This window comes from Chrysemys picta, chromosome 16 (genome assembly GCF_011386835.1).
Source record: "Chrysemys picta bellii isolate R12L10 chromosome 16, ASM1138683v2, whole genome shotgun sequence".
NCBI classification, from domain to species: Eukaryota; Metazoa; Chordata; order Testudines; family Emydidae; genus Chrysemys; species Chrysemys picta.
The window spans coordinates 16165003-16190133 of record NC_088806.1 but is presented as its reverse complement, the minus strand read 5'-3'; the positions used below and the strand labels follow the sequence as shown (position 1 = coordinate 16190133).

General features: G+C 43.0%; 1 protein-coding gene across 7 annotated transcripts in view; it reads left to right on the top strand.

The window, feature by feature from the left end:
* The window catches only part of CDON (cell adhesion associated, oncogene regulated), a 93120-nt gene that overhangs the window by 61075 nt on the left and 6914 nt on the right, over positions 1-25131 (top strand). For 4 of the 7 annotated variants that reach the window (XM_008171083.4, XM_042851976.2, XM_024107734.3 and 1 more), the window contains 7 exons: positions 14-220; positions 1126-1307; positions 4083-4188; positions 11273-11395; positions 13752-13979; positions 15038-15324; positions 17866-17945. In XM_008171083.4, the coding sequence (XP_008169305.2) occupies positions 14-220; positions 1126-1307; positions 4083-4188; positions 11273-11395; positions 13752-13979; positions 15038-15324; positions 17866-17945 (1213 nt within the window). The remainder of the gene's footprint in view (positions 1-13; positions 221-1125; positions 1308-4082; positions 4189-11272; positions 11396-13751; positions 13980-15037; positions 15325-17865; positions 17946-25131) is intronic. The other 3 variants (XR_010593256.1, XR_010593255.1, XM_042851978.2) reach the window with 1 other exon arrangement.

Sequence of the window (25131 nt, the reverse complement as noted above, 5' to 3'; positions counted from 1 at the left end):
TTTCCCATTTCAGTTCCAGAGGCTCCAGATCGCCCTGCTATCTCAACAGCTTCAGAGACCTCTGTCTATGTCACATGGATCCCACGTGCAAATGGTGGCTCTCCCATCACTGCCTTTAAAGTCGAGTACAAGCGCATGAGCCGAAACAGCGATTGGCTAATTGCAGCCAATAGCATCTCTCCTTCTAACCTGTCAGTGGAAGTTCGCAACTTAGAGCCAGGTATTAAAACTCTTTCACTGCCTTTAGGATTTTTAGTTCCAAATCCTTTTTCTTTTAGATGACCGTTTTCTTGTGAGGAGAAGTATTTCTTATTTCTGGTCATGCACTTCAGCAGATAAAATAATTACAGACTCATTAAGAATACTAAACACGATTAAAAAGGCCCATTTTATCTGTAGTTTGTCTCTCAGGTTAGGAATTTGTTTCTTTAATTGAAGTTGGCTTTTAGCTCTCTAAGAAGGAAACGGTCCCCGCCCCCTAACCCGGCCCCCCATTCAATTTTTATTGGTGTTTGTTAGTTGTTTGTGTACATTTTCTTTCAACCTCTCCCTACTTAATTGTCATTTCTGGTAAATACTAAATCTAGGTTATGATTGCTATGTGCTTCTCTGCAGCCATTCCATTTGTTTTTCATTGGTTAGTACTATTGGGCCGGGAAACAAGAGAACAAATATACTAACATCAGCCAATTATTTTGATGAGACAGAAGTTCAGGGGAGCTTCAGAAATAAACAAAGGACCATTGTCCATGACCTCTAGAAATGCACACAACTGGTCTTGTGGGATATACTCCTATAATCTTAATTGGACATCACTGCTTTAGGAGGGAGAAAATAGCATTTCCTTGCCTTTCTCATGGGTGAAAATTTCTTTCCAGCCCAATTATATGACTAGCTTTTCACCACTGCATGAGAGCAGGTTCTGTCACAGTTAAGCATCTAAAACCACTAGAGAGACATCATTGATAGCAAGTAATTTTCTTTTTGAATCCCAAGAAATCAATTTAGAACTAATTCCACTATGACAGGGTCTTATCTCAGATTTTTTTTTAATCATTTGAGCCCTTTTTCTAGTGCTTGGGTATTTTTATCTTGCCCCCTAATTTTATCTTTTGCCTTTGAAAGGAGCAACATACAAATTCCGTGTGATTGCCGTTAACAATTACGGGGATAGTCCACGAAGCTCACCATCTCGGCCATATCAAGTCGCTGGCTTTACCAACCGTTTTTCCAACCGCCCGATCACAGGACCTCACATTGCCTACACTGAGGCAGTCAGCGACACTCAGATCATGTTAAAATGGACTGTGAGTACACTTTATTTCTGTTCTTTTCCCCTTCTATAGACTAATTCTTACTGATTTGGTGGTTAGAAATCTTTAAAAGTGAAGGACCAAGAACAACACACTCAAGCTAGCAATGTAGTTGTTTTCCTCCGTACTGAGTGGTATTCTTAAGAGATTCTTGGTTGGCTTCATCCCATGAACCATATCAATCTACTCATTTTTTCCTATATTGTAAGATTTAAAATCTAGAAACCTGAGTTGTTGCTGTTCTTCTAACACTGTCTTGTAGTGACTGTTGATTAATTGCAACTTTAACTCCTCCAAACAGCTCAGAAGTGTTATTTGATAATAGATCCTGTTTTAGTTTATATGAGTCCTTGAAAAGAATCCACTGTTGTATTATGCACACTCTAAAAAGTCTTAACTACGCCTCAAAATCCTATTCCCTGTTGAGAATTTTCAGTAGACTACATCTGAAGAGGAAGTGTATCCAATAAACATTCCATATTGCAAAAACGTTCCCCTCCTTTCCTCTGTAACTCCGTCTTTGATAAACAAATATTTTGAAGTCCTTATTGAAATCCACCGTATCATTAGTTTTTTGCTTTTGTACACTGATGTATGCAACCATGGTACACCATGAGGGTAGTTTCTAAACTCCACAGAATTCCCAGTTCTACAATTTGCCGGAACAATTCAACCTTGAAAGAGGAAAATATCAGTAATAAACTGAAGAAACTTAGTCTAAAATGTCTGAGGACGACATAAGAGTATTTTTACAGAATTCTCTATTAGCAGAATGTTAAGTTTGAACTCAAAGGTTAGGAAACTGTGTCTGCACTACAGGGTCAGTGCCAGTATATGCACGTCAACATAGCCAAGCTGGCATAGCCTCCTAGTGTAGATGCAACCTACACGACAGAAGGAGTTTTTCTGCTGGTATAGGAACAACGTTAGCTGTGTTGACAGAAGCACTCTTTTGTTGCAATAGCTGCATCTGCACTGGGGATTTTGTCACCATAGCCATGCTGGTTGGACGTGGGTTTTTTCACACCTCTGATTGACGTAGCTATGCTGATGCCAGTTTTAAGTGTAGCCCAAGCCAGTCAATTTAACCCAACTTAAAGTTGCGTGGACAACCTTAACTCTGTCCCCTGTGCCTCACAGCAGTCTTCAGCTGCACGACTACATACGATGTCTGAAATTATATAATTCTTGTAATTGTTTTTCTTTTCTTTTCTTGGTCATAATGGTCCAGTATATCTTTGACTTAAAAATAAAAACTTCAAATGAGAGTAAGTCCCATTTTGAAAAAGAGATATAGGAAGGTGTCCAGAGCTCCCTGCTGTGGACCCCTTCTGGGCTCTTCAGAACTGCAGGAGTCCGTCCTCAACCCTTCAACAGGGCTTTCCCCAGTCACATGTCTGCATTCACTGCACTGTGTCTGACTAGATTTTTCACAGTGCAGTTAATTTAGCTCCATATACATGCAGAGTAGACCCTTCAATTCACACCATGAAACCTGATTAAAAAAATATATATATCTGTGCACACTCAGTTTGATTTTGAAAGGCTTATTGCTCTGTCAAATCAAATACAATTTTCTTAAGTGTAGGTGCCGACTCCATGGGTGTTCCGGGGCTGGAGCACCCACGGGGAAAAAAAATAGAGGGTGCTCAGCACCCGCTGGCGGGCCCCACTGATCACCTCCCCCTCCCCCAGTGCCTCCTGCCCACCGGCTGTCCCCGCCAATCAGCTCCTGCCCCCCAGCACCTCTGCCTGCCAAGGATCAGCTGTTCAGCAGCGGGCAGGAGGCACTGGGGTGAAGGGGAGGAGCGTGGGCAGGAAGAGGTGAAGCGAGAGCAGGGTGCGCTTGGGGGAGGGGGCAGAATGGGGCAGGAAGAGGTGGAGTGGGGGTGGAGCAGGAAGAGGTGGAGTGGGGGTGGAGCAGGAAGAGGCGGGGGGCGGTGGTCAAATAACCCCTGGGAGATCAGAAAGTCAGCGCCTCTGTTCTTAAGCACTGAAAGGTGCTGACATACACTGAGGCCTGTTTTCAACTTTCAAACCACCGTCGTTTCAGCTGTAGGGCTGTTCAGAAAAAGATTGCGATATATAATTTTTTTTTTTTTTTCAATGGGAAGGGTGTGTATTTTTCGTTCTCCTTGTGAACTACTAGGTCAAAGGGTACGTCTTCACTACCCACCGGATCGGGTCGATTACTACCCGCCGATCCGGGTAGTAATCTATCTATTGGGGATCAATTTTTGTCTAGACGCGATAAATCGATTCCCCAAATGTGCTCCCTGTTGACTCCACCAGAGTGAGAGGCGGTAGCGGAGTCGACGGGGGAAGCCGCAGCCGTCGATCCCGCGCTGTGAGGACCCAAAGTAAATCGATCTAAGATACTTCGACTTCACCTATGCTATTCACGTAGCTGAAGTTGCGTATCTTAGATCGATCCCCCCCTGCCCCAGTGTAGACCAGCCCAAAGACTCTAAGAAATTGACCTTTGTGCAGAGACCAGCATGCAAAAATTCTCCGCTAAAATGGAAGTTACAGACAGCAACTGGTGACTGATAGCAGGGGATTAGAATGGAAACTGTTACATCATCTGAGCTATAGTGGTTTCTTCTATTTCTTTTATCTTACTTAAGACCACTCTTTCTTGAAAATACTTCTGGTCTCTTCCTGAATGAAGTAAATTTATTTCTGTCATGACGTTGTTGAAACATAATCAAATATTTTAATTTTAAATAGATTTATCCTTTATTGTACTATTTTTATTCTCTTTTCCAGTATATTACTTCAAGCAACAACAATACCCCCATCCAAGGATTTTATATCTATTACCGGCCAACTGACAGTGACAATGATAGTGATTACAAGAGAGAGATTGTGGAAGGTATGATGTGGCGTATGCATTATCAGAGGCAGTGTGCCAGATATTTGTTGGGGAAGACAGTTATGTAACCATAATGGCCGAGTTTACATAAAATCTGAACTACTTTGCCCAAACGAATTCAGTCTAAATAATATATTCACCAGCAGTAGCGATCTTAACCTTTTTAGCACCAAATTCTGCCCCCGCATGAACTTGTTTCTTCCATCCATAGTTCAAACTTAATCGATTTTAAATTCCACTTTTAAATTGTTCCGGCTGCATCATTGCAAGCCCTAAATGCAGATGCGCTTAAACCAGTTTAGCTTAGTCCACTAATTACTAAAATAAAATAAACTGGTATAAATGAGATTTAAACCAGTTTACATACATCTAACAATTAGGGGTTTCCCCTGGTGTAATTAAATGGCTCTTAGATTTAGTTTCACTGGCACAAGTTTTCTAAGATAGATAAACCCATAGTTCTTCGAATGATGGTCCCGATGTGTATTCCACATATGGGTATGTATGCACACCATGCACCCAAGTCTGGAATTTCTTCAAAGCAGTGTCCGTTGACCCACACACGTGCAGTAACTCCTCTTGTGCTCCTGACCGAGGGTATAAAAGGCAATGCAGGTCAGTGCCTCTCCAGTTCCTTCTTACCACTACATGGCCTGAGTCAGAATCGTGTCCTCCTTCTGCTGTTGCAGAACCTGTAAAAATTTATAAATAGTTTATCTCTTAGCTTAGAAACTCTAGTATAGAATAAAATACTCCCCCGCCACCCCTCCCTAGTTACGGGACTAGGTGCAGGGTCCATGGATTCAAGAACTGCGTCTCCTGCCCTCGCTCCTTCTCCATCAGCGACGAGTATCACTTGTGGCTGCACTGTCTGGGTGATGCACGTTTCTGCGAAGTGCAGTATCTGTAAATCCTTCCTACTCGGCATTAGAGCCCCATGAGCTCTGACTGAAAATCTTCTTGATGGAAGAGGTTATGAGGCCCCCACTCCGAACTGGGCCCAGGAGCCCCCGCTATACATCAGCCTCTACCAACGAGCAAAGCCCCTCCAAACATGACCCTTGGAGCAGAGCCCTTAACATGGAAGCCCAAGGACTCGTCACACAGGGCTCCCCATGAGAGTAAGAGACACTTGCATGGGCATAAGGACAGATCCCTGCAGCAGACTGTCCAGAAAAAATGTGTGTTCCTCCCCGAACTGGTCTAGGTCGGGTGAGGCGTTGCATATGGAACCCACGGAACCAGCTCAACCCCCAGGTTGGAGAGTAAGGTGCAGAAAAAGAGCAATCTGGCAGTGACAGCGGTATCGGTGGTAGAAAGATAGTCACTTGCCAGTCACGTCAATGAATGCAAGTCCAGATTCATCATTGCTACCACCTTGTCTATCCAAAGACCATCTGCTGCATCAGATGTAATAGGTCCTTCAGGTGTCTCTATTGGAACTCCTCAGACTCTGGGCCGTACGGAGACCTTTTTTAACACTGAAGGATATCTTCCTCCCCTGCCCACAATCTCCACTCCTTTCGGGCCCTGCCTGCCTGCCTGACAGATATCTTTACCCCAGAGGAGGAACTGTTACCATTGTCTCAAGAGAGGTACCATCTCCATCGGGCAGGAGCACCTCAGTACTGATGATACCACTGCTACCAACAGAACCATCCTTGGAATCAGAGAAGTCAGATGATATAGCTGCACCAGTATCTCTGTGAGGGTACAGGAACCCTGATGCAGCTGAGGCATTATTATCCCTCCAGTTATGGACCCCGATATCGATTCCCATAGGGGCCAAGGCATTTGAGGCCCTTGGGACCTCTATGGCAGGTGCCCCAGTCACCTCTTAGGAGTCATTCCATTTCTCCACCTCCCATCAGCCGGCTCCCTCAGTGTATGAGGAGGAAGAACCAGAACCGGTTCTGATGGGGGCCTCCTCATTTTCCCTGGAGGAGGCCATCACCCCTTCATTGCCCTCTCCGCTGGATAACCATCAGCAACATCACGAGTTCTCGCAAAGGATCACTAATGATCTCCAAATCCTGCTAGACGAGGTCCAGGGACCCTTAACATCGGCTCCTGGACATGTTTGCAACCACAGGAACCGACCAGGGTAGCCGTTCCAATCAATGAGGCCATATTAGAACTGGCCAGAGCAGTCTGGCACATACCTGCAATTTGTGCCCCTATGCCAAAAAGAGCCAAAAAATCGGCCAAAGGGTGCTGATTTCACATTTTCCTATCCTGCTGCTAATTCTTTGGTGGTACAGGTAGCTACGGAGAGAGCTCAGCCAACTAACAAAAAATCTATTCTGGCAGATAAAGGGTCAAAGAGACTGGACTTCCTGGGTAGGAAGGTTTTCTCCTCTGCATGTCTCCAATTTTGGTTAGCTAATTACCAAGCTTTGTTAGCCAAATGTGATTTTAACACCCATACCAGGCTCACAGAATTTAAAGATAGTCCCCATGGAATACCAAGCCCAGTCCCAGTCTTCTCTGGGCAAGTGGAGGTTGGTAGCGAAGGTGGCTTCCCAGGCTGCGGTAAATGCTGCAGGTATAGCATCCAGATCTTTGGCCACAGGACTGGTCATGCGAAGGGATTCGTGGCTCCATTCTTCGGGCTTCCCAAAGGAGGGCCAAAATACTATCCAAGACTTCCCTGTTCAGGAAATCCTGACCCAAAGCAGGAAGGATTCTACTAGGCTCTGCTACCTGGCTAAATGGCAGCAATTTTTGGCCTGGGCACATCACCACCAGCATCCACTTGATGCTATAGGCATTCCAGTTATCCTAGACTGTCTTCTCTTTTTAAAGCCCTCAGTTCACTGTGAGTACACCTACCATCAGTTAATGCTTTCCTCCCCCTGGTGCAAGGATGGTCTATGTTCACACACCTAACCACAGTTTGATTTATGAAGGTCTTGATCAAGATCTTCTCACCTGACATTAAACCTATGCCTCAATGGTACCTTAACCGTATCCTTTCAACACTCACAGGCCCACCCTTCGAACCTCTGGTGACATGTGCCATGACTTATCTGTCCATGAAGCCATCTTAGTAGCCATTACTTTGACAAGAAGGGTCAATAAACTGGGAGCCATGATGGTGGACCCTCCTTATACAGTATTGCGCAAGGAGAAGGTTTCCCTTTGGTTACATCCCAAATTCCTCCCCAAGGTTGTGTCTGAGCTGCACATCAGTCAAATACTTATGTTTCCTGCCCAAAACCCCACACTTCTTCCAAGGAGAAGAGACTTCATTCCCTTGACATCAGGTGCACCCTGGCATTCCACATGCTGCAAACCAAACCTGTTAGAAAATCTGAGACTCTCTGTTGCCTTGGCAGAAAGGTCATGGGGACAAGCCATATCCTCACAGAGGATTTCTAAATGGGTTTCGGGATGCATCTTTGAATGCTACAAAATAGCAAAGCTTCCCTCTCCTGGGCATATCATAGCTTGCTCCATACAGCACAACCTGCCTGCACAGCATCCTTATTGGGCAGTCCGTTGCAGCATATCTGCAAAGTGGCAGCTTGGAATTCCAGCCATACTTTCACATCACACTATGTTCTAACTCAAGCAGCAATGGCAGATGCAGCCGTAGGAACGGCAGTACTACAAACATCTCTGCTACCAGTTTCCTTGCACCTTCCTCCAGCCAACCCTGCATGACAGTCACCTGTGTGTGGAATACATGTCGGGACCATCACTTGAAGAAATGGAGGTTACTTACTGTAACTGGAGGTTCTTGGAGATGCATGGTCCCTATCTGTCTTCCACTACTTGCCCTCCATCCCCTCTGCTTTGGATCCAGTTGGATTGCAGTAAGAGGAGGAAATGGAGAGGTGTCGACTCGCACTGCCTTTTACCCGCTTGGTTAGGAGCACGAGGAGAGTTACTGTGCATGTTTGGGTCAACAGACACTGCTTCAAAGAACTTCTGGACTCTGGTGCATACCCATGTGTGCAATACAGATAGGGACCATCTCAAAGAACTCATAGACTTTAAGGTCAGAAGGGACCATTATGATCATCTAGTCTGACCCTCCTGCACAACGCAGGTCACAGAATCTCACCCACCCACTCCTGTAACAAACCCCTAACCTATGCCTGAGTTATTGAAGTCCTCAAATCGTGGTTTAAAGACCTCAAGGTGCAGAGAATCCTCCAATTACAGTAAGTAACATCTATTTGCTGTTGCAAATTGGGAAGCCCTCTCCAGTTATTTGTTAGTAGGTGCTTAATTTTTTACTCTTTGTTATAAGGGAGCTTCTCTGAGCCCAAGATACTGCAACATTCAGTAAATGTTAACTAATTTGACAGTTTAGCGGAATTCATGCTTTGCTGTTCGAACACATTGATAACAGATATTGGAAGCCAGTGGGTTATTTTGCTAGGAACTTTTAGATCATCATTTTCATAGTAGTCACATTTTACATTTTTTAACACCCTCTTAATCATCTGGCTTAAATAAATGTAGCAGCATCATTCTGCCCCGTTGAAGCTAATGGGTTTTTTGGCCATTGACTTCAGTTGAGGCAGGATTGGGCCCTTATTTTTCAAATTCTTCCTTCTTTGACCGTAGCCTGCACAATACTGTAAGTTGTGACGTAAGTTTTTTCAGATTGTAGGACTGTTAGTGTTGGTGCTCAGAAGGTCGCTTCAAAGCTTATGCAGTCAGTGTCTTTGTCTGTAAACATATTTTAGCCTTCTGTGACACAGAACTTGTGTGTTTATGAACGTTGCGCACAGGGTGATTGTTTAAATGTGCCTCCACTGTGCTGTGAAATTGACTTATTCCTGATTTTCAAGTTTATGCATACTGAAATCTTTGTGGCAGTCTGAAACCATTAGCAGCTGCTCAGCTATCCCAGAGCCTGCAATTGAAATTCACATGGTAGCAACTTGAAACATAAACTTTTTTACCGTGTTTCTGTAAAATAGTGAACGCTATTTTCAATTCAAATGTGCCTGGATTCTTTTTTACATTACAAAAGTATAAAGAAGCATGTGATCCTTAACTTAGGTGCCAGGCCTTTTGGTTAACCCTTACACATTACAAATGGCTACCTCTGGCCTTCACAGTCTTCCCTCTGTTACTCTTGAATCAGTGTTTTGACAGAAGATTTTATCTTACAAAGACTCTTTTACTAGTGGAAAAGCTGTTGTGATGGTTGTGTTAGTTAACGAGTTGCCTTAAGCGTCATAACATTTCCTGCTAAGTCTTGTCTTCTGAGACAAGAGTCAAAAGCTTACAGAAGGTTTTTCCTCTATAAAAGTTGCCACAAGCAATTTTATAAAAATGTTTGTGTGTTTGCATCATATGGCTCTCCAGTAGTTGTACCTTTCAGCAAAAGCAAAATTAAACCTGCCCTTTCCTGCTTAGATGGGCTGAATTTTTCCCTATTGCTTCAATCTTGGAGATTGAATTTTAACCCTAAATGTAGTCTGATGTCAGTTGTTCAAATGTTTTCCCTTCCTAATGGTGCAGGGAGAGCACAGTTAAAGTGCTTGTATTGATTCCAGTTCCTCTAATGGTTTGAAGCAGAAACCTAAAACCTGGTATAGTAATTACTGAAAGGAATGTTTGGGGGTGGAGGGAGAGAGGAGACAGAAGTAAAAAGCCTTGGAAAAAATGTGCTTTAGGAATAAGCCAATTCCAGCATCAACCAATATTTAAATAAAAGTTATTATTTGGGGCATCTATTCATTTGAGTGTGTGTGGACTGAGAGCTGTGTTTCATAGTAGTTCCCCACTTGGAGCCCTGAAAGAAAGCAGTTTAAAAGAGCCTTCCTCATGTCGTAGAGTGAAAAACACCCTCCTTTTTAGGGTATTTTTAGTGACACTTCAGTGGGAATTGTATTGCAGCTTTAATTCTGTTGCGTTAGAATGGAATCTTGATGGCACAGCCCTTCCAGCCAAGTGGGCTTTATTTTTTTAATTAATACTTAAATCAGTAGGTGGTATGACAGTTTCTTAGAAACAGTGGAAACAGTTCAAGGTGGTATTTTCCAAGAGGGATTAGAAGTGCTCAAACAGTTAATTAAACTCTCAAAAAAAGGTCCCTGTTTATTAAAATTTGTCACAAGTCTGTGAAAGTAAAAACGGAGAGTGATTTATACTGAAGTGCTCTGTACTTCAGGAGGGTGTCTAAATGAAAGGTTGGCTAGCAGCCAGAGTTAACAAAATCATTCTATTAGAAAAGCTTGCTTGGATTGGAGTCCATGCCACAAGAGGCTGGGAGAGTGAGAAAGACAGGCCTGTTATCTGAAAGGGTTCCCTAGTATGTTTCATAAAGTACAAGTTAAATTATTTGTGGCTTCTGCTAACTGAGATAGGCGAGGTCATAACATCGACTTCAGCTGAATCCTTCCTGTGAAAATATTGGGTGACTTGAATTTTAACTGGGACCTCGCATTTATAGTCACTGAAGATCCCATGGTACTCTTGAAAGAGTCAGGATATATCACAGTACTCTGGCCAAATTCTAATGTGAGAATAATTACACTGTCTCCCTAAACTTCTACTGTTTCAGTTTGATACAGTAATCTGCCTCACTACTTGCCATGAACATTGTATGTTGTTAAACAGCTGGCACATTCCACCCTAGAGGCGTGCATGTGAATGATGGATGAAGAGATTCCTGTGCATATGTATGGTAGCTTGTAAAGTGCTTAAGAATCTTTCAGGATGGAAAGAGTAATTCCAAGTGTAAGAAATCCAGTTTAGTTTGTCTTTAAAATTAGAATTGTGTGTGTCAACCAGAAGTTCCGTTTCATAGGAAATTCCATGATTTTTAAATGGATTTCATTCAGAACAGAACCGAAGAATTCTGAGATTTCCGACGGAAAAACATTGCCTGAAGAGGTTCCACCAGCTCTGTTTAAAAGTACAAGATGTAATATTTTAAAGATAATGCTTTCTGTGCTCACCAAGCAAAGCTGTGACAACCCAGCATTATACTTCTGCCCAGTGAAAAGGGCATGAAGCTATATTTTCTACCATGACTCAGACATTTTCTCTCCCACACACTCTCACAAGTGTCTCATAGCAAACAAGAAAACAAATCTCGTTTCATTTTTCTTTCTAGGTACAAAACAGTGGCACTTGATAAGCCACCTGCAGCCAGAAACATCTTACGATATTAAAATGCAGTGCTATAATGAGGGAGGTGAAAGTGAGTACAGCAACGTAATGATGTGCGAGACGAAAGGTGAGTGGAGGCACTTTTGTTTATCTGAGAGGTAATGTCTAATGTAAAGCCTGATGAGAAAATTACCCTTTGATCCTCTACTCGCTGACCCTCTCGTTTATTTTAAAAAGTTGATGCCATCTCCTATAATTATGTTTGGAGGATTGTTTTTATTTACTATTGCTGAGGTTTTCTGACTGTATAGAGACCAATGCATTTGTCTCCAGGAAAGAGAGTTTGCAAAGATGTTTAGACCTATCGGATCTATTGACAGTTCCAGTTCATCTGGTGTTGGTGGTCTTTCCTTAGGCAGACACCATCTTGCTGTGGCTTAGTTGGTTACTGGAGATAATATACTTCTGCCTACACTGTCTCTTCGGGACTTGTTCAAATTCTTAATTCATGATGAGTAAGTTGGCTGCCACTCGCATCAATTCTACCTGCCTCTGGCAAGAAGATAGGAATACTGTTCTCTGAAAATGTCAGAGTAGTTATTTGCAAAAGAAATTAACGATCACAGTCACTTTGGTTTCTTAAGCAAATGAATCTTTAAAATCAAGTGACGTTGCAGAGGGAATATGCTGACACTAAAAGTACAGTACGTCTTCAAATGCGCTACCTCTGAGAGGAGTCTACAAGCGTGCACATCAAACTTACAGTGCAATACCTAATACCTTACAGGGCAGGGCTGAGAGCTGCAATCTCTCAGACCACCTACATCTGGTGGAACATATCCTACCCAGAGTCTGGCTTAGTTATCAACAGCTCTGTAATTCTTCAAGATTTTAAGACTATACCCGGGGGACAACCTGCTGTCAAACATTCATACTGACGTTTCCTTTAGGGCTTGCAAAACCATGCTCTGAAGTATCCCTAGCCTCTTTTAGCTAGAAGCTGGGAATGGGCGACAGAGGATGGATCACTTGATGTTTAGCTGTTCAGTTTGTTCCCTCTGGGGCACCTGGCATTGGCCACTGTTGGAAGACAGGATACCGAGCGAGAGGGACCATTGGTCTAACCTAGTATGGTCGTTCTCATGACCTCTTTCAGGACCAAATCAAGGCAATCTGGGGCCCTAAGCAACAACCCCAAATGGGAGCAAGCATTGTCTCTGCCCCCATGCTCTAGCCTTGATCCTTCTTGGCTTGGCTCTGGAAGGGGTCACCCACACAAGCAGCCTTTTGGGCCCTTCTCTTTGAGCAAGCTGGCCTCATTCCTTCCTGTTCCTGTCTTCAGGCAAGCTGGAGTCTGCCCAGAGGAAGGAGGATTCAGCCCCCACTCATTTCATCCTAGCATAGCGTGGGCCTCTGTTGACACTGCCCCAGCAGAGCCGTGATGAGATGGCAGGCGTGATTACCCTGTTCACACAGGGTCTGTCCAGACTAGGAGGAAAAAAATGTTTAAAAATCCTGTTAGCTAGACACATTTTAAAATGCTAATGTAGACCAGGCAGTCTGTATTGAACATGTTTTAGCAGATCAAGGTGAGTGTTGATGAGACTCTAGACACTGAATAGGGCTTGTTTGGTCATTTCTGTTCAAAGAGGTAATTAGCATTCAAAAACTAACTTGGTCTTACAGTTCTCTATTAGATTCCCTAAGCATGAGCTAACCTTTAGCAAAACAAATTCTAATGCTATAAATACAATATTAAAAATGTTCAGTACAAACCCTCATTTAAAATCTTGGTTGTAATATTCACTGATGGAAAAATTTAGTCCTGCAAAATGAATTACCAATAACTAATTCTTTACATTGTTTTTGGGGAACACAGAGTGGCTACAATTCAGTATGTATTTACTTAGCTGCTGAAATGGTGCCTTTCACTTTAGTGCAGGTGTCATATTGACGTCGTCTTGAATTTTGTAAGGCTTCTACCTGGTTGTTAATTTCCTGAAGAATGCAGTTTTGAAATCAGTAAAGGTTAGCAGGGTTCCCGTCAGATAGAAGTAGGGCATCTGGCAATGGTTAGTTGACAGAAATGCATATTGTGGTTTTTCCTGACCTCAGAAGTGGAAAGATTTGTATTCTTTCAGGTTGGAAGCTAGTGCAATTTCTAGCAATGCTTACGTTCAATTACTTGTTGAAGTATAACTTGGCGTAGATGCATGGGATTATAGGTAGGTAGATAATAGGTATTTTCTAAAACAAATAGTTACCATCCAATGTTAGTTGACCTCATCAGCTAATGTAAAAATCTTGAGCTGAAAATTTTCTATCTACAAATCATTGGGATACTAAATTTAATGGTAGCTATTTCCACTTCATAACTGTATAGTTGAATAACAGATAAATAAACACGTGTAGAATAACCTTTCTGCAGACTTCATTCCAAGTTGGGTTCACAAGACCATGTTTGTCTCCTGTATTTCAACCAGTGAAACGCACACCTGGAGCATCGGAATATCCAGTGAAGGATCTGAGTACACCACCTAATTCTCCTGATCGTGCCGGTGGAGGCAATGCTGGCCCATCAAATGGCCCTGTTCGGAGCAGCGACATGCTATATCTGATTGTGGGCTGTGTCCTTGGAGTGATGGTCCTTATTCTGATAGTTTTCATTGCCATGTGTCTGTGGAAGAATCGGCAGCAAAACGCCATGCAGAGTAAGTTATTTTTGGTTTCCTCTCCTGCCAGCCCTAGTTTAATATGAAAAAAAAATGAGGGTAATGAAAATTAGACAATAAATTTATAGCTTTTATATTGAATACTCCAAATGGGAACCGGGCATCCTCTGTTATGATCAAACTGGTATTTGGTTAGTGATAGAAACTCTTCACTTGTGTTGTTACTATGGCCACGTGCTTAACTTTCAGCAGATTAATAGTCCCTTTGACTTCAATGGCAGTACTCCCATGCTTAGACTTAAGCATGTGCGTAAGTGTTTTTCTAGATAGCAGTGTAAAGCCAACATTCTTTTTGCCTCTCTCTAATTTTTCCAGATCAAGTGAAAGATCCTGTGGCACTTTTTTTGAGGCTCATTGTAGTGCTGGCAACAGGCTGTGGAGCAGCTGTTAATAAGCAGAAACCTGCCAGTTTCTGACTAGAAACACACTGTGAAGTACTATGGAATACTTAGTTTATAGCAGCGTACAAAAGCTATCCGCTTCTAGTCCCAGCAAATACTCGGAGCAATCGGAGTCTTACATGACATTTTAAATAGCTCCCTCTGTTTCTGGTACTTTAATTAGCTTTATTTGCACAGTCTGTGGTTGTTTAAATATGATCCATGCTCCCCACCAGCAAACCCAAATTATGCAAAACTTCCTTTGAAACTGAGCAGGACCAGAATAAGCTAAATTGTCTCTGCCATAGAGTTTTAAAGCCTGTTGATCATGCAAATGGTCCTGTTTTAAAATCCTATTTTTACTGAGCAACATCTTCTGCTAAATTCTTTCCAGACCGAGAGGATTAGTATGTGGACATAGCTATTGTAGAGATGGAAAACATTTGCATATTAAACACTTAGATGTTACAATTTATGGCTACTATAAAAACCCTGAAAAGGGGTAGATGAGTCACACTGGGTGTCTGAAACGCTCATCTGACTTTGGTTTTAGAAGTATGATGAAAAATAAAATATTCTTTAATCATGCATTGAATACCTAGAACACTTTGTTAGCATAATTTTGCTAATTTTTTCCCTGTGGGTCTCCCTTTGCAGAGTATGACCCTCCTGGTTACCTCTACCAAGGTGCAGATATCAATGGGCAAATGGTCGAATACGCTACTTTACCAGGCACAAGCCGCATCAACGGCAGCATACATGGAAACTTCATCAGCAATGGTAGTCTCAGTAACGGCTGTCCACACCTCCATCACAAGGTTCCCAATGGAGTTAATGGGATCATGAATGGTGGCTTGAATGGAGGGACTGGCCTTTACCTGGGACACACCAACTCTCTATCCAGGACACACATGGATTATGAACATCCCCACCATTTAGTGAATGTAAGAGTGCTTTGACGCATGTATGTTGGAAGGGTCCTGATCTTGACCTTGGAATTTTATTCAAGGTGTAAAAGGAAGCTCCAGCTAGTCAAGTCAGTTGTGGAAATACTCAAGTCGTTGTGCTGGAGCTAATAACGACCAGTTACCCTATCTTTGTGCCAGTGGAAGTAGCTGGGCTTGGTGTTTCTCATATTTTCATCTTCAGGGCTTTCCTGTGGCGATTAGGATTAGAGGCACCGATAACTCTATTTATTATGGGGAGTCTCCTCTTACCCCGGTTTTTAGTCTGAGAGTTTTGAGACTCATGCAATGCTGGATTGAGATACTGTACTGTATATATGGTCTTTCTCTCTTTCTATCAAATAGACTTAATGATGGTTGCTGATTTTGCAGCTTCACGAATTGACTGTTCCCCCCACACACACACACCTGTTTCAGATCTGTGATTTGTAAGCTGTGCTATTCATTTTACCACAGCATGTACATAGCTGGAGTCTCATAAAAGAAAATGTCCCCCCGGTCTTGAAATACAACAACATAATAACTAAGTCTGCCTTACTGAGTCCCTTATTTGCAACTTTTGAGACTAATTTCTTGAAGTAACAAAAACTGGTCTCAATCTGTGATCCAGCCTGTGTGCGCTGTGGAAAAATATTTAATTTTCTGAAACGTGTCCCATTTCCAAGAGAGGATAATGATTTCATTATTGTCTATGGAAACAGATGGGTTACATTCAAACTTACTCCACTTTTATCACTGGTCCTACTCAAAACTGTGAATGTTGCCCAGGAAAACTGAAGGAAAAGTTCAAAAAGTCTATGTAATGAATGCTGTTTCCAAAGGGAAAAAATGGCACGATTGTTTGCTTTAGTAATTGAACACAAGTACTTCATTTTATTCAACAGCAAATTGCCACTTACACAGTAGTTGCCACTTCAGATAACTCCAGGTTGGAATGTAGACTAGTCATCTCATCACATGGTTTCCTTTTCGCGCCACGGTTAAGTACCAAAGGTGCAGTTTTTCCTTTGCCTAAAAGAACAACCATGGCATAAAGATTTCTTGCGTTGTAAAGCTATCTAACCAACATTAACAATGAGGACCCTCAAAAACTTTGGTATTTTGGTTTAGATAAGCACACAGATGTTTCTCCAGATATCTGGGGGCTGCACAGACTGTAGATACTCTACGGACAGGCTTTCTTATGAACTCTGTGGCTGGTATTTTTGGGGTTCCTCCTTCCAGGGTAAGAAGTGGAAATCACAGAGCAAGCCTTGCCCTAAGCTTATGTACATGGTGTACTACCACATAGGACTCTGTGTTCCAGGTGCACATATGTGGAGCTGATCTTTAGATCCCTGCGCTGTTCTGTGTGGAGCAGGCCCATGAGATCTCCACAGGACGTACTGTTTCTAGAGGACTGTCCCTTGTAAATACCTGCCTTTCTTTTCATCTCCCCATTTGGAATGCCATGGAAGGTTGTTGAGCAAGGATGTCAGCAGCTGACTCCACTCCTGCACAGAACAAGTGAGACTTGCATGATCACAATACAGAGCAAAGGAACTTTATATCCCCACTCTTACTGGCATCCCTCTTAATGCTCCAGTGTTTGGGAAGATGAAGTAAAGAGACCTGGGGGAGAGACATGCTGTGAGTGGCCCCACAGGTCCCACACGTATGAGTGCACAGGTCTGCAAAATGTAGGACGAGACCTGGTGCAGAGGCGTATGAAAATAAATACCGGAGAAGAAGCAGTTATCCAATCTAACTCAAACTCAGAGGTTGAATTAGTTTTCCCAAACTCGCTCCCCTTAAGAAAATGCAGAATTGTAACACAACAGTACAGTACCATTTTCAAATGACTCACATCAGTGTCCGCCTAGTATTTAACAATGAGGTATGTGTTAATCTGGCCATTTTACTTACTTGCAATGGGCCTGTTCAGCCAAAACCAACAACACAAAATCCCTCGCACCCCAGAGTCATTGCTGGCGAAGGAATTACCCCATCTGTAAAAATATAAAATGTTTCAAAAGTCTGTTTAGTGAAGTAAACTGATCTAATCGGAGTAATTACAGGAAAGTGGGATGGGTTTATGCTGTGACATCAGCCCTGAATATTTAACACCCTGTCACTCCAAACGGGGCACAGTTCTATAATGAATAGGAATTTGCTTTCATGTCTGTCATCAGCGTTAAAAATAAACATATTTACAGTGTGTTTATTAAATTAAACCTGGACATATTAGACTGAAAATAAGCCAGGGAAATTACTACATGCTTGTCTAAGCTACAGTTATTTACTTTTCTCTGACACAAATGCTGGCAGAAAACTCAACTAGACTTTGTATAATAGAAGCTCAGTATTCCCATGCCACATAACAAAACACAGATCTGAAGATTGATAAGGTGATTAAGAGTCATAATTAAATGAGGGGTCCTGGGGGTTAACGTACATTGTGCCCATTTATCATAGACTACATCTTGTATGCCTGGGTTGCAATTGATTTTTGGGTTGGTTTTTTTCCCCTTCTTCCTCCAGGGTGGTGGAATGTACACAGCAGTGCCTCAGACCGACCCCTCGGAGTGCATCAATTGCCGGAACTGTCGGAACAATAACAGGTAAGTTAGTTACACCTCTAATTCTTGGCATCCTCTTCAATGAGCCTTACAAACCACAATCTAGTAGCACTGTTATGAGTGTAAATGCAGATGATCCCGTTTTACACATGGGAAGCAGAAGCTAAGAGGTGGTGACTATAGCTGCCGAAAATTTTCCAACACAACTTAGATTCATCAGTAAATGTCACTTTGAGTGAAATGTTTCACCAAACCTGCTACATATTTAGCTAAACTTCCATTGAAACAGCAGTGTGCCCTGCCGCTCTGCCTCCTCCTCGCCTTCCCTTAGCTCCAGGGTGTGGAAAAGCAGATCAGCAAGCACACCGCCTCTCCCTATTTCTTGTGCACAGAGAGACAAAGTCCCAGGGCACCTTTAACTCTGGGGGACGAGCAGTGCCTTTCTGGCTCCCGGAGCTTCAGGGTTGGTGAGGAGGCAGAACTGCTGGGCTCAGCTTGCTGGAAGGTTATTGTCAATTTCATGAGTGAAATTGACAAATGGCTGGAGCCAGGTCTCTGTGACTGGCAGGCTCCCTGCAGTGGAACAACTTATTGAAATTCATGTTCTTGTCAGTTTCACAGCTACCCGGGTGTCAGTTTCACATTTTGTCTCAGGAGCACTGAATTTCACTGTTTCTGAAATGAACATTTTGGGCGTCTCTGGTTTGCCAGAAAATTTTAGTAAATTTGTTTTTGTTCTGAATTTGGATGAAAACAATCGAAAACCCCAAACTTTCCAATTTCAGCCAACTCTGGTTGTGATTTAGCCAAGGACACAAAGGAAGTCCGTGTGAATATGTGTTTGACAGATGAGTCTCAAAGGTGATCAGCTGATGAACAAAGTATAAGAACCTAGATAGGATTGAATAAAGCCAGTATTAGACCCCTGGAGTTGCTGTTGCTCAAATCATTAACTAACCCTTGCTGGGTTTTATTGGGTCTGGGGTTAATGGGGAGGGTTGACCTTTGGTCTCAGATGCACGTCTCTTTCCTTCAGTTACATGCGATAGACCATTCTAAATTCAGCATAAAAAGGCTAGTTTGTCAGCTACCATTCACATTCTTACTGTCTGTTCTGTATTATGAATTTTCTGCCATCTTCTGAAATCCCCTGAGACCATTTATAAAACCAGAGCAAGTGCGTTGGGGGTCACAGCATTCAGTCTTGCACATTTGAGGCTCTTGAGGCATTTGGTAGAGGTTTGGCCAGCCTCACACTCTGGGCACGTACCAGCAGGAGAAAGGAGATTCCTTTATAGAATTTGAGGTCCAGTAGTGCCTCCTGTATTAAGGTTAGGTTGCGTTTTTCAAAGATTTTAGCCTTTTTTCTGTGAAGAATGTCTCTTCTCCAAACTGACCTCACATCGGTGAGTAAAGATTATTTGTTTTCAGGATTTTCAAGTAAATCTCGATTTAGTTTGCTAAAATTAATTTAAAAATGGGACCTTAGAATTCAGTGTCTCGCTTTTTTTGGACCTGTTCTGCTAGGAAATGGCTGACTTGTTGTCGTTCAAACTCCCCATATTCTTAAAACTCATTGCCATCTACCTTCAAACATAGATTTGAAGAATTCAGGTGGTAATTAAGCAAAGTTGATTTGTTTTTCCTAGAATTCCCAGTATAGTCGCTATTTTCCTTACTCAAAATGACCCCGTTTCCCATTACTTACAATGGGATTGAAGTTGTTCATGCCCTCAGTAAAGAAAGATACTAATCTACTCTCAGTGGGGAGGGATTCCCCTAGTAAAGATGGCCATTGTTGGCTATTGTTAACTGGACTGAAGCCATAAATCCTCTTCAGGGAGGATGCTACCATCTCACTAAGGCTATATCTGCACTGCAGTTTTGAGGTGTAATTCCCAGCTAGGGTAGACACACACACACACACATTAGCTCTGCCCGAGCTACAGTGCTAAAAACATAAGTGTGGCTGTGGGGGCCCAGGTGGCAGCTCAGATTAGCCACCTGAATACAGCTCCATTCAAGATCCTAGGTACGTATTCAGGTGGCTAGTCCACATCGCTGCCACCCTACTATTTTTAGCTTACTGGCTCAAGAGATCTAATATGTGTAAGTCTGGCTGAGCTGAGAATTGCACCTCCCAACTGCAGTGCAGACATACCCTAAAGCTATCAAACGTCTCACCTTTCAAACCTGCCTGGGTGTGACACAAGCCATTGATGTGTGACATGTGGCCATAGTGAGGAACATATTTTTGTGCATTACAATTTAATTGACTTTTTTTTCTTGCTTTTGAGCACATTGTCTCACACCGTGAGAATTCTTTTCACATTTTTTTAAAAAAGAAAACTGGAAAATTAGGAATTCTGTCATGTGTAACAAAGGTTCACCTCACATGTTATCAGCAACATTTGGACCCTAGGCCTTCAGATCTCCAGCTGATACATGACTAACTGTTATCCTCTGTATGGACCTTCTGCTAGAGAGGAAAGTGACTTTCATTTGGCCAGCAAGTGACGCAACTATTTGCTAGACAGCAGTAAAATGTTGGGAATTGGGATTGCCTCATTTCTAATGATTAGACGTTAGGAATTATATTCCTGGCTCTGGGATGGAAGAATGGTCTCGTAGTTACAGACAGCATCATCAAGTACATCAGACTGGGCAGGTTGTTTCTGAGCAGCAGGGTGGCTGAGATGAGGTCTGCCATATCAGAGATCTCAGTTCTGTCCCTAGCTCTGCTACAAGTGATTTTGTGCAACTTCTGTTCCTTTAATTGTAAAATGGGGTGGCTAATACTAGCCTCCTCAGTATTAAGGGCTGTGAAGTGCACAGGCGTATAAGCAACAGGGAGTGGAAGAGATGAGATTTAAACTCGTCTTTTCTTGATTCCCAGCTCAACGCACTTACTGCTAAGCTAAGGTGTATTTTGATGGGATTGTCTTCCCTCTCCAAGACTAGTTCAGCTGCAATGCAATTGAGAGCTGTGCTTGCCATGTGAATAGTGAGGCTACTCCCTAGTAAAGGTGGTCACCTCTTGGTTCTTGTTCCAATGGGATTGAAGCCCATCACGGGTCAGGGCAACTGCACTTGTATTCCCTCTCCATGGTCCCTGAAGGGCACCCCCTCTAGTCTCCCAGCTCCTCAACAGTCACCTCTCTTGGATAGAGACCTATGTGTGTCTCCCTCCTGACTGAAGTTTTTTTCAGTCTGCACAGATCTCTGCCTACACTGTGATATCCACAGCAAGCCAGACTGCCTAAACAGGCCAGAGTCTGTGCTTTAAATGCAAAAGCTTACAAACAGCATGATTGCCATAACACTTCCTGGGTTCATATCCTTTTCCCCCCAGAGAGGTGTTACATAAAGTCCTAGCCCACAATATTGTGTAGACTCATAGACTTTAAGGCCAGAAGGGACCATCATGATCATCTAGTCTGACCTGTGCATCGCAGGACACAGAACCTCACCCACCCACTCCTGTAATAGACCCATCACTTCTTGCTGAGATACTGACATCCTCAAATCTTGATTTAAAGACTTACACATTACAAAGAATCCACCATTTACTCTAGTTCAAACCAGCAAGTGACCTGTGCCCCACGCTGCAAAGGAGGCCAAAACCTTCAGGGTCTTTGCCAGTGTTACCTGGGGGGAAATTCCTTCCAATCCCAAATATGGTGATCAGTTAGACCCAGAGCATGTGGGCGAGACACCCCACCACCACCACCACACACACACACACACACTCCCTCCAGACACCTGGGAAAGAATTCTCTGTAATTACCCCATCTAGTGTCCCATCTCTGGCTACTGGGGATAATTGCTAATAGCAGTTCTGTATTGTTTGCATTTCATACTGTGGACTCCACAGATACTTAAACTTAATTCAGTAAGATTTTTTTCAAGGATATTGCAGGAAATTGCCATATCTGTCTCAAAGCCCCGGGCTGTCCTCAGGAAAGAGAACGGCCCCTTAGACTTTGTGGTTAGAAATTGATGAGAGAGTTTTTGCCATCGACCTTGTCTCAATCAGGGAGTAGAGGCGGAGGTTTCTTGGGGTGAGACGTTCCAGAGATTGGAGCTTATGGCTCTCTAGCATCTGTTGAAGCTCTTCAGTTTGACAAAGGGTTCTCCAAGCTGAGAAGCCGTGACTGGCCTGGCTGAGCAGTTAACACTTCGTGGGATCTGCCCTGCCCCATCAATACAGGCATTTTTCTTCTGGACTTTTAGGCAGGGCTGATAGCTCCTGCTGCCTCTCCTTCTCCAAACATCCCTGCTCCCTCGATCCCCATATGCCATAGGGGATGTTAGGTGCATCCCTGCTGCCTTCCTTGCACCCCCGAAACGCTCCAGCACTAGCCGTACTAAAAACACAGGAAATTTCCTATATAAAAACTTTGTTTAAAAGGGATTCATGTGGGTTAAGGGTGACATCAACCTTTAATGCCTAATCTACCTGTTGAATTGCTAGTGGGCTGTACCTGGCCTCATTGCATGAATCACTTGAATGCTGCTGATCCTGGAATTTGACCACAAACGTTGGCTGATATTACTGATAATCTTAGTAGGGATGTAAATATTAAAGGGTTAACGGTAAGACCAATACCTAGCGGTTAATACATTGCAGTTAACATTTAAAACAGATTGCCCCCGCCCCCACATCCAAGCACACCATGTGCATTAACAAATCCACCTCTTCCCTATCCGCATCCTGCTCTGCACTCAGCGGCAGCGCCAAGGGCCGGACAAGCTGAGCTCTCCTTGCACAGCGATGGCTCGGGAGCCCAGAACAGCGGAGACTGGGGACGGTCAGCATGCGCTGTGCTCTCAGGCTGTCAAGGCCGGCTTCCAGGGCTGGGTGCCTCGCTCCCCGCCAGGAGCCAGCACAGGGACCCAGGAGAGGCACATCCCGTCCCCCACAGACATGGGCCTCCTGCCTGGGGAGCAGCTGAGGGGGCAGGTGGCACTGGGCACTAAGTCTGGCCGCTGCTTATGCCACAACTTGGAAGGTCTCACCGCCTCCTGGCTTGTGGGGTGGCGAGGGAGCTGGGCAGCCAGGGACACGTGACCGGAACTAGTCAAAGTCCCACAACACACCGAGGAAGACCGGATCAGGTGATGGGGGAAGACTGATGTCACCATGACCTCTCCCGGTCACATGACCGGTTCTCCCTGCTGCTATAACCCTCCCGGATCACGTGATGGTCTCTCCCTCCCTTCCTGCCCCCCATCTCCCGTTGCCATGACAGTGCGCAGGAGGGGGTGCTGATGGGATATCAACTAGGGCTGTGAAATATTAAATGGTTAACTGATATTTTTTAAACGATATTTGCATCCCTGTATCTTATGAGTTTAAATTCTGCATTTAAATTCAAACCAAATATAAATGAATGTTTTTTTCATTATTTAGCACAGTGGTTTTTCATTTGCAGACCCCTAAAAAATTTCAAATGGAGGTGTGGACCCCTTTGGAAATCTTAGACCATCTGTGGACCCCCACAGGTCGAAAGCCATTAATTTAGCATATTTAACGGCAAGCAGCTAATATGGAATGGTTCTTAGCCGCACTAAAAGTGAGATTTGAAATTTGTGTCTTGGATCAGACTTGACCTCTGTTCTACACTGTTCACCTGTAGATAAGCATAATTCTTCATGCTATAGTAAGGATTATAGTCAATTTGCTTTTTTCCTGCACTAAAAAACCTGGTGCACGCTTCTTTATTGAGTACTCCTATCTGGTGGGTTTCTGTGTACTTAACCAAATGGCTGTTCAGTTTCTGCTTGCTTTTTGGACTAGTGCCAAAGTGTGCTGCTTGTGGTACATCTGTATTAGCTAAACAAGTACCAGTATTTTCAGCAATTACCATCTCCAAGCAGGCTTTCATGATACAGTGGTGAAAAGACCTGCATTTCTGTCTACACTAATACTTACACTGCTGCTCCCACTGATGCAGTCGCACCATTGCTGATAGTTGCTGAACTGTGAATACTCATTTTTCTAGTGTTGACAAGGCCAATGAGACTGCAATTTGTGTCAGTTTTGCCAGTGAAAGGCTCTCAGGTACTTTTTAAATGGGCACCCAATTTTTTTTTAATGTTCTATATTTATATTATATACAGCAAGCACATGTAGGCAAGATATTTTGTCTGCAGGTTCAACCCAGGTAGGGCTGCTTCTCTCTAACCCTTCTTTGTGTCCCAGACCAGGGCAATATTTGTATTTTGTGGTCAGATTCAATAGCAGCACAAAAACTTTAAATGGACCAGCAAAGCAGTATTCAGCCAATTTGTAATGTAAGTTACTCAGAAGTAGGGTCTATAAATCAGGTCATGGGTTGATTTTGGCTTTTTAGCATTGAGATTTGAAATGCATTTTCCACTGGGCAGATTTTATATTATCATTCATACATGCTCTGCATTGGAGATGTAATAACTAGTTTTAAGCAGAGTTTTAGTATGCACCATTGGATTTAAATTTAATTAGCCAAATTAATTTACTGAAACTCCACTCCAGCCAGTGCAGTTTTACCAGGAATGATACTGAACTCGTGTCTTTCAAAAGAAGATCCCCAAAACAAGCAAAAACAAACATTGAAAATGGGTTTCACTAAAGGAATTGTCTATTTTAAAAAAAAAAGGGATTCTAGTCAAAACCTCTGTGGAAAGAAATGTCAACTCATGAATGGATTTGTTATATAATATAAAATTAATTAAATAATTATAAAAATAATTTAAATATTAATAGTAATAAAATAAAAAAATTAATTAATATAATGAATTAATGTGAGGTGATGGACCGAAAATGGAAGCTGCTTGTGCTCTGGCACTTTGTGTTGCTATTGTCATAGGAATGTTTGGGAGGGGAGTTTACCCCATGGGGCTGTTTCACCCCACTTCCAGGGATACATAGGGGAGGGATAGCTCAGTGGTTTGAGCATTGGCCTGATAAACCCAGGGTTGTGAGTTCAATCCTTGAGGGGGCCACTTAGGGATCTGGAGCAAAAATCAGTACTTGGTCCTGCTAGTGAAGGCAGGGGGCTGGACTTGATGATCTTTCAATGTCCCTTCCAGTTCTAGGAGATGGGATATCTCTATTAATTATTATTATTATTAATACCTACAAGGACAGACAAATTCTTACTCCAAAGTCCATATTTTGACCTTGTCTGTTTCATCTCCCCATGACAGCTCCATTCCTTGGTTTCTGGGCCCTGGAAGATGAATT